Genomic DNA, 14,511 nt, shown 5'->3' with positions numbered 1-14,511 from the left:
AGAAAGTTTTGCATAAGCTAAAAACAGCAGCTTACCTCAGTTTAATGACACTGTATTTGTAAAAACTTCCCCGTAAAATGGTTCTGCATAAAAAAAAATACAAAATGCTTGAAAAAAATAATGTGATAAGCTATTGTTTAAAGTATTTTTTTATCTTGCATTTTGAATTGATCTGTGAATGGTTCACAAGGTGCTGTAATATACTTGATGCTGTACAGATAATTGAGTATCTGCACTCCCCCACCAGAGTTGAATGGCTTGCTGATCAAAGAATAAATGCTTTTAGGATGACTTTTTCATCTACTAGAATCTAAACTGATAAAAATGGTAAAGTCAGACTATTAGAAATGTGTGTGTATCAGGAAATACAACTGAATATAGATTCAGGAGACTGGTTTTTAATATTTATTTAGTAAAACTCACTATACAAACAAAAGTTATCACAACAGCGTAATATGTAGGGTTGTAGTTTCTCCTTCCTTCAAGCTGCTTATTCATTTCAGTAAAAACACATATATACATTTACAACGATTTCCCTTTAAAGCACTGGGTTTTCATATATTAAAACATACCTGGTAAAATAAGCTTAAAATAATTTTACATTGCTTGGAAAAAGATTTGAGTAATTTACTCTTACCAGAGTGCCATTGTTGCACAGTATTCAAAAAAATGAACCACCACTAAAATATAGAGTAAAACATTTAAAAGTACATTTATTTAAAATGTGGGCAAAATATCAATATAAAAGAAAATAGAGTATAAGAAATAAAAATAAAGTACAAAACTTTTTCATCTTCAACATCCATAATTTAATAGATAGCAAGCCCTTTTATTTTTACATCCAAATTACACTTTTGGCTGAAGTACCACCATTTACGTTAAAATGTTTAAAAACGGGCTAATCATGATACCTAAAGTGGGCTCTTTTAAAATGGTAGTATAATACAAAACATAGTAAATTATGTTTCAGCATAATAAAATTACACATCCTAAAAAAGATGCAGTTTATTTTTGCTTTCCTGCTTTAAACTGCTCATCATCCCTAGGAAAACAGCTGGAAAACAGCATCCACAGGAAGTTTTAGTTGCTTTGTACAATGGCTGAACAACTAGATTTAGTGCTCCAAGGATTCCGAAGCAGTAAGGCATTTTACTATCCATCAAGTAAATTTATATGTATGTTTGTTAAGAAAGAACAACTTTAGGAAATGACTGCAGAATAGAACTTCTATAAAAAAACATGCATAAAGACATAGAACCCTTACTGGTCTTTCCACTGCATTTATCAAATCGGGGTTCATCATCTTCTTCAGTAAAACGCTATTTTCCTCATCTGCAAGTAACTCATGACAAGTATCTTCCTTAGTGACAAGTTTTTTTCCTGTTGCTTGAATATTCTACTACTATTACTTTCTGACAACCCTGTCTCCCACCTCCACTGAAGTATTTCCTATCAAAAAGTAATTCCACTTTGAATTTAAGATAGGTTTCTGGGTGTTAAGCTACCCTCCTATCAAGCAAACATTATACATCCTAAAAAATTATAAATAATTAGTTCCTAATTAAGAAAAACGTTTAGTAAATCACACTTCCCAAAGCAGCAGACAGCCTTTACACAAAAAGGATATGATTCATAATCCAGTGTTTGAGTAAGTACCCCAGTCAGGACAAACTCAGCATTGTGAACATCTGAAAAGATCAAAAACATGCCGTTTACACCCTACAAGGACAATCTTCCTCATTCTACACGTGCGTCAGGAGGGGCCATTCTGTACCTTTCTGCTCTTCATGCAAAGGCATAAGGGAGTATTGCCCAACCACTACCAGGGCCCTACTGTTAGCCATCACACACATCACACTGCAAATACTAGACTTCCCCGAGCACGTCTTTGTTAATAAATACAGCATGTCTTGGGGTTCTACACTGAAGTAAAAATCGCTAAAGTGAAAAACCCCAAATCTTTAACTAACTTGATGAATACCGAGACAGTAATCTTGTCTCATGCAGGACTGAAGCCCCAAGTTCAAGCATACCCTTCAGAGGTTTATGGTGACCTGGCTATAAAATACATCTATTAGAAATATCTAGCAAACAGCTGGCTCAGATTTCGCCATGGTTTGCAAGATAGACCTCTATTATTATCTGAAAGCTTCAAAAGATGTCTATACTTGTAAAATATAATAATAATTAAAAAAAAAAAATCAAAACAGCCACTATACTGTTCAAATTACATTGATAGCTTATACATACCTATGCCTCTTGCGAAATATTCTCGACATAAATGAAGGTCATTTTCACAGGAAATCAAGATTATCTCCGGCAAACTCTAAACGAGAGAAACTAATCATAAGCTCAGAATAACACAGTAAGATATTACCAGTAAATTTTAGAAAGCAACACTCTACACACTTTATTCTGCTTATGCTCCATGAGTTTTCTAAAAGAAGGTTGTTTAGATAATACTTTTCCTCCTGCGCATTCCACAATAGCTTTCATGGTGGAAAGACTGGGACAAATTCCAGGTGTAATGTAAAAGTATTTTCCCTAAAAAGAGAAAAAGAATAAGAAAAACCATTATTTTGTTAACTGATTTCTGCAACACATGAAGTTTTATTAACATGTTACTCTTCTCTTATACAATCATGGGACAGGCTTTGTAAGGTGGTGGTTACTTGGTGCCACAGGTTATGGCAATGATCATCCGCTGATGAGCTGTCCTTAATTACCACTGACATTTTCCCTGGAGGCGCAAACCCACAATTTTGAGAAATTTGAACAGCTTAGGTGTGCCTATTTCAACACCTGTAAAATAACAACCATGAAACCTTCAAATGACCACTGGTCAAACTAGGTTTAAAAAAAAAAAAAAAACCCAAGACCTTTCAGCTTTTAGTTAACAGCCCATGTATTGCTTTCTGACAAAAATTATCCTACTACTTGGCTGAGACTGATACAGGTGATCAGATCACAAAGTAGATTATCTCTGTTTACCAGCTAGGAATCAAAAAATAACTTTGCTATTTAGATTGCAAAACTGAGTGAAAATAAAAGACATATATTCATATTCATTACAAGTTGTAAAAATACCCTTTTTAGGTGGTCTGCCTCAAGAAAAAGTCTCAAATTTAGTTATACAAAGGAATCTCTAGCAACTTGGATCTTCAGATACTTCTCTGCGCTGTAATGTAATTTTATCCAGAGGCATGAAAACCATCTTGCACCATCCTCACAAGCAGCAGCCTGGTGGTAAGTGCAGTCTTCAAAGAGAATCAGACTAGAACTCCCTTAGGCTGAAGTGTAAAATCACTCTCAGACCCTCAGTTTTATGGGCAAGTGCTCTGACTACCAGGCTGGTGTTAAAAAAACAAACAAACAAACAAACAAACAAACAAAAAGTTCCTTCCATAAGTGGCATTTTACAAATAATGGAGCAATGTTCTAAATTCTGTAAGGAAACAAATACTGTTAAGTATACTGGGCGTGTTTAGTTCACATCTACAGGATCCAGTCACTCAGAGAGCTTAGATCCATCCAAACAATGCTTAGGCATGAAATAGGCATGAAGTAAAAGATAAAATTTAAAACAGATGCTTCATGTTATATACCAGTCTGTTTTATTGCCCTCGGCTACAAAAGCTGTGGTCCCAATGCTGAAAAAATTCGGTTGAAAAGCTCCAAGTATTTAAATGTCCTTTTAAACTGCATACCTTGAACAGTGGAGCTACTTGTGCTCTCTTTAGAGATTCCTCTAAACTAAAGCAGAATAGCACCTCAGCTTCAGCATCTCTGAGCACAAAGTTCTGCTCATCTGAAAAAGAAAAGATTGATGATGTAATGCACAAAAGACAAAAACATCCACATAACCCAGGATCTAATCTGATCAGAAAATATTGATGGAAGGGTGACTCTAAATGGTACACTCATTAACTTTAACATGATACTGCCTTTTATTAGGTGTCTTACAAGGACAACCCACGATTACCTGGAGAATAAAACTGTGTGTGTATTTACACTTGTGTATCTAGCAACAACTACTGTCCTGTAAAGTCCCTTTTTCTAACTTATTGGAGGAACTTGCAAACTTTTATTTGTTGATTCTCTACAAACAAAGGAGCAGAATGATTAAGTTTAAGTGCAAATCACTGTGACGACTATGGGAGCCTAGAACTGTCTTGAACTCCTCACACAGCCTTAATAGAGAAAACTTTCCATCTGTTTCCCTTGTCCTGTTATTCAGCTGATTTTTCTTTCTTTTTTTTTTATTAGGGATGCAATTTCAGTCTTAACTTCATCTTTCCACAAAAAGCTGTGTCAAACACATTTCTAAATCACTTAATTCAAAACATCTAATTTTAAAGGAAAAAAAAAAATTATATGGAGAACAAATTGGTCTTTCCAAGGACAATTCTGATAACCTGCAAGAGATAGTGTTAATACTCTTCCATAAGACAAAGAAAACCAGTAGGACAAATTTTCTAAACAACTGCCCTATTTTCCATGATTTTACTAGGTACAAAAGTGAAGGCAGCCTATTAGCTACAAACTGACTGAATTTCAGCAGACAAGTAAACTATCTCAAGTACTAGACCAAAACAGTGATCCTTCTAAATCCCCAGACTTTATCTTCTAACCGCTTTCAAATGGATTGATTTCTCAGTTCACTGAGGCTGAACCAAGCAAGTTGCTTTCTCCAGATTTATAAAAAAGTTTGCTGGTTTATTGGTTAATTATCCATAGATTTAAGTCTTTGTCATGGTTAGGCAGCAATGTTACATATTTCCTCCTTACAGACAAATTATATAAAAAGCATAAAACAATCATAAAACAAATAATCAGCCTTTAAGAAGATTTTCTTCAGATCTAACATCCTTGTCAAAAAGACCAAAACCACCTATTTTGTTCTTTTCAGCTGTCAACATAAAAGCAGTGTAAACACAAAGTTGGTATCTTCCAACAGACTTACAGTACTAGACTAATTAACTTTCATTATTTAAATGCATTTTTGTATGTATTTCCAACAGTGGCTTAGTTCCTTACAACTTATATTTTAGAAAAATTATTGAAACCAAAAGTATTTGGGGCTTAAAAAGTAATATAACCCTAGGTAAAAATCTGCAAATGTCTATATGAGAAAGAAATACAATCTTATTTCTTAACAACATCCGATTATTTAATAACTCTAAAGCAAACTTTTAAAGTATTTTTTTACTTCATTTAAGAAAGGAACTGTATTAAATAAAATAAAAACTAAAAGAAACAAAATGTTCTGTTGAAAGAGAACTTGATAAAAAAACCCACCATAATTTCTTATGACACCTTTATTTAATGATTCGAACATAACCTTCTACCTCAAGTGAAATACAAAGTAGCTGCTTGTATAATTTTTTAAACATAACATCAGTTATGAACTATGGTAGTCTGATTTGTTGTAGACTTAAAATCTCTGCTTTCAAAACTGAACTCTAGAAATCTGACAAGAGACACTGAATTCAGAAGTCAAAACAATGAAGTGTACTTAAATATGCATGCCATCTTCACATACTTTAATCAACAAACCTTAAGGTTACTACAGAAGTTGATACTAGTTTAACTTACCAACAAACTTCTGGCATTTGAAACACTCTTCTAACCACTCTGGAGTTACTATGTGCTTGACTATAGAAATTGCCGTCAGGAACTTAACAGTTCGGGTCACTTTACTGGCAATTAGATGGGTACATTTCTGGGCCGATTCTGCTACTTCACCTCCAAGGATATACAATTTCTGAAAGTTGTATAAAGCACAAATCAGAATGGAATAGTCCTTTGAAAATTGTAGGAAAAAATGAAAAATCATAACATCTCCATCAAATAAAACTAAGGTCCTAATGAAACAGTAAATATAGGAGATTTCTGTATTATAGTCATTCCTTTACTAAAGCTGATTAAAGGACAGAATTTACAGCCACTGAAAATCCAGGTATTTCGAGACACAAATTTCATCTGGCAAGACTGAAAGCTACATTCTGCTTCTGCAGTTTTTTGGGTTGAGGTTGTTTTTTTTAAAGCAATGAAATAACTATAGGATACAAATTAAAATCTTTTTTTAAGTTAAACATGCTATTACATTTAAGTAAGCAGAAAATGTAATAATTTTGCTCTTTTCTGTGGAATGTGTAATATACACTATAGCTACAGGACACTTAATTTTGCCAGTCTTTTTTTTGAAGAGAAAAGCATCTCATGAAAAACGTGTATTCTTTAAATACACTAGTTCCACATGTATTTTTGATGATACTGAGTAACCACCCCTTTTTCCTTTTGGCATTACAGATATCAACTACACTAGAAGAATCTTGGGCCTTACCCAGTACAACCATCACTAATCTTCTCACCTAAATTTGATCATGAAGTCTGCTGATATAAAAACAAATGTGGAAAGTGCTTTCTTGCTTTTAAAGCAATCATATGAGAATAAAAAACAAGTACCACAAAAGCATAAAGTTCGGTTACCAAATAAAACTCATTTCACATAAATCTATACTCTAACCTCAGCGCCAGTAAGCATGGGTTTTTATCCACTAGATGCATGCTAGTAAGTCTTAGACAGCAAAAACTTAACATCAAGAAAAGTTAACAGATGTTTCAATGTAGTTCACAAGAGATAAGCATGAAAGTCACCTTAATGTACTGTTGAACTTGCATAGGTTCAAATCCTGTGAAGAGCACCATTGGCGTCAATTCTGGGGTGAGTTTTTTAGTAGGTGGTGGTAGGTCTTCAATCCTACCAAGTACATGAAATACAGCAGAATGTTAAGTTTGGGCCCAAAGTTGTATTATTAGTATTTTAAAACTAGACAAGCACAGTCTTACAATTTTTACCAATGGAAGTACTCAGATGAATGAGAATTAGGCACGATCAATCTTCTTCTGAAGAAAAAATTGCAATGCTGAGAACAGGACATTTTCTCCTGTTTCTGTTCTCTCCCAATTATCTTACTACTTCACTCTCTAGTTATTATTTTATTCCTGCCAGTTGAGTAGCTCTCAATATGCAAAAAACGTTGATAGTTATTTCAATTAGCAGAGCAAAGGATGGAACCAGACTGATGGCCAGCTGACATTTCTGTGCAAAAGTAAATTAAGGGCTACTGACACTGAGTGCTCGCCATTCTTACCTTGCTCTTTTGGAAGATGGCTGAAGACTGGATTCATTTTGCTTTGGTTTCAAAGGCAACCTCACACCCTGAAATTAGATCATCTACACGTTTACATCTGAATTAAACAAGGTAACAGACTTCTATTCTGAAAGAGGAAAACTACACACCGATATTCTGAGACTATATCAAAGAAAATTAAACACAAATGAAAAAGACATGCTACTGAAAGCGTACTGATGCACCTATTGCTTACACAACTGACTCAATGCAAACGCTGAGCATTAACCAAACCTTCTCCACAGTTATGTAACCATTTAAGTGTACACCAAATAAAATATTGTGGTACTTTTTTTCCTTTAAATAAAGCTGATAATCACCAATGGAAATCCCCAATAATTAAATAAGAGAGTGAAAAACCTGACCACTTGTTAAATACATGAAGATTACAATATTCTTTGAGGTGCTCAAGTATCAACAGAAAATACTGGCACCTGTGTTTTAAACACTCGAGTTCCCTAACTACATAAACAGAAGCTCCATTGGATGCTCAGGTACTCACTGGATAAAGCACTCCCACTTCCCCAGTACTAGATCAGCCACTAGAGCATCTGCCCAGGGGTAGAGAAATGTAGCTTTTAGGCTCTCCCTGGCCTGAGTAACTTGAAACCACAGCTCTCAGTTGCAAGAGCATGTGACATCTATTCCTTTTTAACCTTCAAATCTACACCTGAAATTTAGTGAGGAATGCTAGAGGCACATGACCCGAAAGACAGGCAGCATTATTCCAGCCTCACTGTGAGGATGGTCCTTTGGGAGGAACAGACCACAGGGGTTTGTTCCCTACACTCAGGGATGTGCGTTTTTATGATAGACAATCACTAGTAAGAGCAGCTGGAAAGAAAAGCGCATGTGCTCACCTTTTGATAGACATTTCAACTATGAAAATGCAAAAGGTAGATGACATCAATACTGTCTGACAGACAGCTGTCCTCAAAAGAGGACCCCATGCTTTAAATCCCAAGACAAATAGAAATGCCTACTGTGAAGGCAGTGAAGTACCTTGTCTGACACTTCCACAACCTCAGCATTTTCTATTACCAAATCATATTCTTCATATGTGGGCATCCAGAGGGGAGCTGGGCAAGATTGCCTCCAGAAGTCTCTTTCGATCTAAGTTACAAGATTCTCACTTCACATGGGCAAGAAGGGTCACCATATAGTAAATACAGAAAGGGAGGTACTAAATTCGGCTTCTGACCCCTAAGTTCTCTCCATTTGCTACATAAGACAAAACAGGGACCACCACCTGGTCTGACTGAATCACATGGAGGTGGCCCATGCCCAATTGTAAGATGAGCTCAACTGCAGTGTGGACCCAAGAGGTGGTGGTAACAAACCCAAAACTGAGTTAGTTAAAAGCTATTTTAAATACTAACAGTGCATACTGAATCTCTTCAAGGATTTTTTATTTTGTCACTAGTAGAATGCATCCTTCTCCAGGAAAATATGAAGTACACAAATTTTTTAAAGCATTTAATTTCCTAAAAATTAATTTCTTACAGGCCCACAAAACAATGCCACAGCTGTCTAAAAGAAGAATGTTTCAAACTTATGGCCAGGGACACAGTAGTGGCTATTTCTAAAGCGGAAAGGCATTAAAACAACAGATAGTGCCCAGTCCCCATTTAAAGTATTAGTACAAATTAAGTTACGACAGTTACTAAGCTCCTCTTTTCTGAAGAGCATACAAAACAACTGAGATAACACCTGATCCAGAACACAAGAGGTATGGCAAAATGTTTTTGTGCAATATAAAATGTTATCTGACAGTCATCTGTTGTACAAATGAACTGAAATCTCACTAGCTCAAACTGGAATTTACCTACATAAAAACAGACACTGTGAAAACAGTTATCAAGTATAAATCTGAAATGGGAAGAGAATTTACAATACAAAAACTGAAATAGTTTTCTACATATTCAGAACAAGGAAACTGTTCAGAAGATATGCTGCAGTTTCCACCTCAGCTCTTACACCTGTCTCATGTTTTGCATGTTTCACAGAATACATGACATGACAAAAATTAAATGTTTTTTATTAAATCTTTTTTAAGGTACGTTTTTCATTGTTTGCTTACACTGCTGTTATTTCCAGGGTTATCAACTACATTTTTTAAAGCATGATATATTTTTAAATTTTAAAATATATAGTATTAGTGGTTTTAGTTCTTAGACTATTTCAATGAGAGGATAAAAAGTAGTTCCACCCTTAATTAACATTACCTATCCTATTTAAAATTTAGTCAATATTCTAACAGAACTCTTACTGATTTTGGGTGTTCTGCCTTAAAAACCCTTACGTGGCCTGATTTTCAGATAGTGTTAGGTACTGACTCAAAAAATACTAAGCCCTTTCTACAGGTCTGATGTAAAAATTGAAGAGTGAAGCACTAGCCCAAGATGCCTCAAAAGTAACTTGATTTTGTGTATCACACTGCAGTTTCTTAGTTCTGCAAAAGATTACTTCTCGGATTTCTTGAAATAAAATAGAGAGAACGCTACCACGAAGTACCACCAGGAGGTTCAGTATGGGTCTGTGTAAGCCCCTCTGGCATGTTGCTCACACCATATACACATGTGCTCACACATTAAAAACACTAAAGAGTAATCTTATAAAAATAGCAGTATATATACAATAATTCAACGTACCATTAGAAGTTCTGGTGACACCTTTAATGGGACTCTCCAAGCATCTAGGAAATTAAGAACAAAATAAAAATGAAACCATTGGAAAGTTATAAATAACAGATGACACATGCTTCTATTGATTAAACAGGTACTTATATAAATGCTACAGAACACAGGATTTTGGGACTGAAACTCTTACCCAGAAGATTTAGAACTAGATGTTGACTAGGAGAAAGTGGATCTTGAAGACTGAATACTGTATACCGACTGTGCTGTATCTGCCGCAAAGCTTCAAAATTTCCTAGCAGTATGTCACAGAGCCATTGCGCATTTACACATGGTATTCTCCACTCTTTAGCCTTCTCGTATTTCAAGCCACTGGGCCTTATTGTTCAGAGGTGAAGAAAAAAAAATATATTTCAATGACATAGGTAAAACAGCAATTTCTAGATACTCTGAAAAAATACTTTTGTTCTACATGCTAGAACAAGTCAATTAGGGGAGAATTTCTGCCCCAAATGGAATCAAGTTAGACCTGGATTTAACTTAATTTTCCCTCCTCCAACATTTTAAAACAATTATTAAAAAAAAAAAAAAAAAGATTTTTACTTATAGTTGATGTAACAGTCAGCATCACTTATAAAACATTGTAAAATAGTGAAACTAGAAATTATTTTTCTTTTGCCTGTCTTTTGAAGGCCAAATCTATCACGTAACAGTGTTCAGTAATTTAGTTCAAGAAACAACATCACTAAGTTTATTGCTATCAAATTGCAGAATCGATTAAAATTAACATTCTTATAATGAGATGTAACTAGCACCTCACATTCAGATAAGCACTAACTGGCAATAGGCTACCGAGAACGTGAGTACTGCAGAGATAAACCACTTACTCTTTACAGATGAGAACTGTATTGCTGCGACACAGATAGCCTGTGTATTTGGCACCTGCTAGGTAGGCCATTAGTTTGAGGTCATCTCTGTCACTATCAACAAATCCTGTCACAGAGATTATCTACAGATAGAAAGAGACAGTTACAAATAACTGAACATAGATGGTACTTACAAAACACTCCTGTTGAAAGTATTTTTCTGTTACTAACTTTTTTACGTTACAATGAAATATGCAGTATCATAACTATGGCATATAGGCACTTAATTAAAACATGGCTTGTAGGATACATAAAGTACAATTTAAAAGTGATTTGTTTATACATAAAAATTTCAGGCTTCTAGCACTAGTTCTGACTCAGGAAGAATCATTTTCATTCTGCTGGTCAGCTTTTTCTCATTTACAAAGACTAGAGTTTTACTATGAAAGAGCTCACAGCTAGTTTTCTTCTTGCACATCTCACCTCTTTCTTCTGCTGCTGTTTATATTCAGGAAGACAGAGAAACACTTACACTTACTTGCCCTACTCTACTTTTAAAAGTCTCCTGAATGCTCTGCTCTACTCTGCCATGAAGCCAAATAAACTGTGCTAGCTGATCATAGGTGGTGAACTGTAATTCCACTTCTTCTGTTCTTATCCTTAGTCTTGCCAAGTTTGCATTTTTGCCATTCTCTCCTTTTATTTAGGAAAAAGGCAACAGCAATTTTGTTGTTGATAATAAACTATGTTTATTACATTACATAATACATTTACTACTAGCCACTGTGTTCACATGCATATTGTTATATTCTAATTTTCCCAAACCTGTACTTCTTTCCATGTCTTTTAGAACAGGCTAGTAGCAAGACCGTCATCCTGTATGTCTGCATCCAGCACAAAGAAATCCAATGCCAAGACATACTTTGGCATCTTATTTTACATTGCACAGTGTATTTCAAGATGCATCCGATTCAACTGCAAGTTTATCTTTCAACCCCACAAAACTCAACTTCCCCAGTGCTCCTCATTGCACAGGCTACGGGAACTGTGACCTCCTATTCTCTGATGAACTGCACGGGCTTCCTTTTCTGGTATTTCCTAGGTATTGACTCAGAAAAAGAAAAACCCTCAAAAAATCCCCTGAAGATATTGGGTTATGGTACACGAAGCATATACTGTTAAACGTGCTCTTAGTAAATAATCTACGCAGCTTGGATTCCTGCCATCTTGCTACGTGTAACTTATATAATCTTTGCACCTCAGTTTCTAAGAGAATAATTCACAAACACAGGTGTTACTCCTCACCACTCAGTAAGATTTGCAAAGGACTCTGAATCACCCGATAGCATGCAACAGATCAACAGAGGACCTTAACAGAAGCTTTTCTTCCGAGACAGAAGAAATGTGTTTTGCTTTGAGTAAACCTTTCTAGCTATACTTTAATGCTGCTCATGTAAGGAAGCAAGCATTCTTTAGAAGTAATCTTTTTCTTCTTACATGTTGAGAGCATGGCTTTCCTCCTGGTGGAAATGCCACTGGAAAATGAAGCGCTCGATGAGGTGGTACCATTTTCTTCTTCTTCAAGATTGAGTTCAGCCAATGTGCTGTAATACATCTCTTCCTCTCTCTTAAAGCCTATGAAGACATGCATAAACAGCTTTTAAAAACCAAAATACATCTTTATTTTATTTTAAACTTTTTCTACAATACAAAGCTTCGTTTTTAATCATTTGTTTTTCTCTACTTTTTCAGAATCCTCCTTCTCATAGCATCTTTCTCAGTGTTCTCTGGAATAAATCTACTACATGCATTACAGAAGTTGGTTATACCATAAACAACAAATCATAAAAAAAGCACATAATGAGAAATTTTAATTTTATACTTGCAATCTAAGCATGAAGTACATACTGAAAAGCCCTACCTTTCTAGTAATAAAATGAAAGCATGCATGAATACAAGTTACTAGTTTGCTTACCTGAGCATACATGTTACTGACTTGGCTTTCACAAAGAAGATGTGTACACCTGCTTGTAAGGGTAGGGTCCACTGTCCCACCATGTGCTTGAATGATCTGGTAAGAGGACAAACCCAGAACTTCTAATACATGTAACAATTTTAAAATTACCCTATGAAACAAACAGTCTGACATGAAAGTCTACTCTTTAGGACATTGCCACCATTAGCACCATTTCACTGAAGAGTTACCCCCCCCAAAAAAGTTTGTTATCTAGCTTAAGAATATTTTTGAAAAAAAAAAAATGGAGAAAACAAAATTAAATATGCACCTTTTCACTGAGTTACAAAAAGTCTATTTTTTAGAATCAATTAAAAAAAACAAATAATGATATACAAACAAAAATAACCCTTCTCACGTTTATTTTTGCAGTATAACTATTAAACAATTGTTCATGAACTATTCAATTCTATCTCAGCAATAAACACAAGTGCTGTTAAAAATGTCAACAGCTTACTTGATTATGCAAAATTGTAGGGAAAATTCAACTATAAAATCCATCAGAAGTTTCTGAAGAACATCAAAGTCCTCTCATTTAGGAAAGGATACAATCAGATTTTTCTGAAAAATAGAAGTTGGCAAAAAATAGAAACACTCTATTCTTCCATCTTATTCACTCAGGTGGATACCTCACAGGCTACTAAATGCCAAAATTATATGCAAAAAAAGTCTTTTTATACAATAAAGTTAAAGATAGATAGCAAAGCTATATTACATTTGCTGCACTACAGCTGCCTGATTAAAAACATATATAGTTGGGAAATAGTTAAGGCTATAACTTATTTAGCTCATGCTCTGACAAGGCCCAATTCAACCAGGCTGCACACATCTAGAGCATTTTTATCACTTTTTCTGGTCAGCTGCAGTTGAATAATGTTTTTTAGGTTGTAACACAAACATTACACAAAAGGATGCCTAAAGAAAAGTGAACAGTGCTGAAATACTTCCAATGATTTCTTTTAGAATTTAGTTACTATGACATTATGTTACCATAGTTTTTTAAAAATACTGCAGAATCTTACCCGTTTCCAGGTCGCTAACAGCTGTTTGTCAGACATCTGTTCTGGGTAATCAGCAATTGCAAAGACACAGCCCAGTAGGAAATACTCTTCTGGAACTGGAATAGTTTGGCAAATAAAAGAACAAAAAATTAAATACTTACAAGTCTGAAGAGTTCATCTCAGAACGTATTTGCTACACTAATCTTTCCTATTACCAGGTTATAAACTTCAGTTAATGCTGAAGTAAATCTCTCTGGAAAAAGTAGGATCCAAAATTTCAAAGCTGACAGCCACATCTAAAGGCACAGTTCAGCCCAGGGTTTGTTTTTGTTCTGGGTGCTTTTTTTCCGGAAGGGGGGCTAAAGGGGCAGAAGGAAGGGGCACCAAAAGGAAAACATAAGACAACTTACTCCTTTAAACAGATTAAGTATGAATAGTCAAAACAATCAAAAAGCTTTCAGTTCTACTAGCATGGACAGAATTCAAAACAAGGTACAACAACTTTCTATCTGATACTGAACCCTCATGAATTTACTAGTATTTCCAAAATTTAAGCTGTCTTTCCAGTTGTTACGCTGTTTGAAAGCTTCCCCATTCCCTTCTTCCAAAGGAAAAAAAATAAAAAAAAAAATATGGTATGCATAGTCTAACACTGTTCTCATAGTATAATTTATATGCTAGGGGCATAAAGTATATATTTGAAAAGAGAATGTTCTCAGTGCTCTCATGCTTTTCAGATTTCTGGATCATCCTTAGTTATAATTTAAATCTGTTTGCCTAAAAATTAGTAAAACAGGT

General features: G+C 34.9%; 1 protein-coding gene across 4 annotated transcripts in view; it reads right to left on the bottom strand.

Annotated features, from left to right (window-relative positions):
• Positions 1-392: 392 nt before the first annotated feature.
• The window catches only part of PAXIP1 (PAX interacting protein 1), a 36,622-nt gene continuing 22,503 nt past the window's right edge, over positions 393-14,511 (bottom strand). For 3 of the 4 annotated variants that reach the window (XM_030009795.2, XM_041122563.1, XM_030009796.2), the window contains 14 exons: positions 13,735-13,829; positions 12,674-12,769; positions 12,196-12,333; positions 10,720-10,841; positions 10,026-10,210; positions 9,848-9,891; positions 7,158-7,225; positions 6,661-6,763; positions 5,596-5,764; positions 3,708-3,808; positions 2,410-2,544; positions 2,251-2,326; positions 1,628-1,688; positions 393-1,175 (listed from right to left, as the gene is read on the bottom strand). In XM_030009795.2, the coding sequence (XP_029865655.1) occupies positions 1,160-1,175; positions 1,628-1,688; positions 2,251-2,326; positions 2,410-2,544; positions 3,708-3,808; positions 5,596-5,764; positions 6,661-6,763; positions 7,158-7,225; positions 9,848-9,891; positions 10,026-10,210; positions 10,720-10,841; positions 12,196-12,333; positions 12,674-12,769; positions 13,735-13,829 (1,409 nt within the window). In that variant the 3' untranslated portion in view covers positions 393-1,159. The remainder of the gene's footprint in view (positions 1,176-1,627; positions 1,689-2,250; positions 2,327-2,409; positions 2,545-3,707; positions 3,809-5,595; positions 5,765-6,660; positions 6,764-7,157; positions 7,226-9,847; positions 9,892-10,025; positions 10,211-10,719; positions 10,842-12,195; positions 12,334-12,673; positions 12,770-13,734; positions 13,830-14,511) is intronic. The other variant, XM_041122564.1, reaches the window with a different exon arrangement.

This window comes from Aquila chrysaetos, chromosome 3 (assembly GCF_900496995.4).
Source record: "Aquila chrysaetos chrysaetos chromosome 3, bAquChr1.4, whole genome shotgun sequence".
Lineage (NCBI taxonomy): Eukaryota > Metazoa > Chordata > Aves > Accipitriformes > Accipitridae > Aquila > Aquila chrysaetos.
Note: the sequence above shows the minus strand (reverse complement) of the source record. Positions and strands in the feature narration are given on the sequence as shown.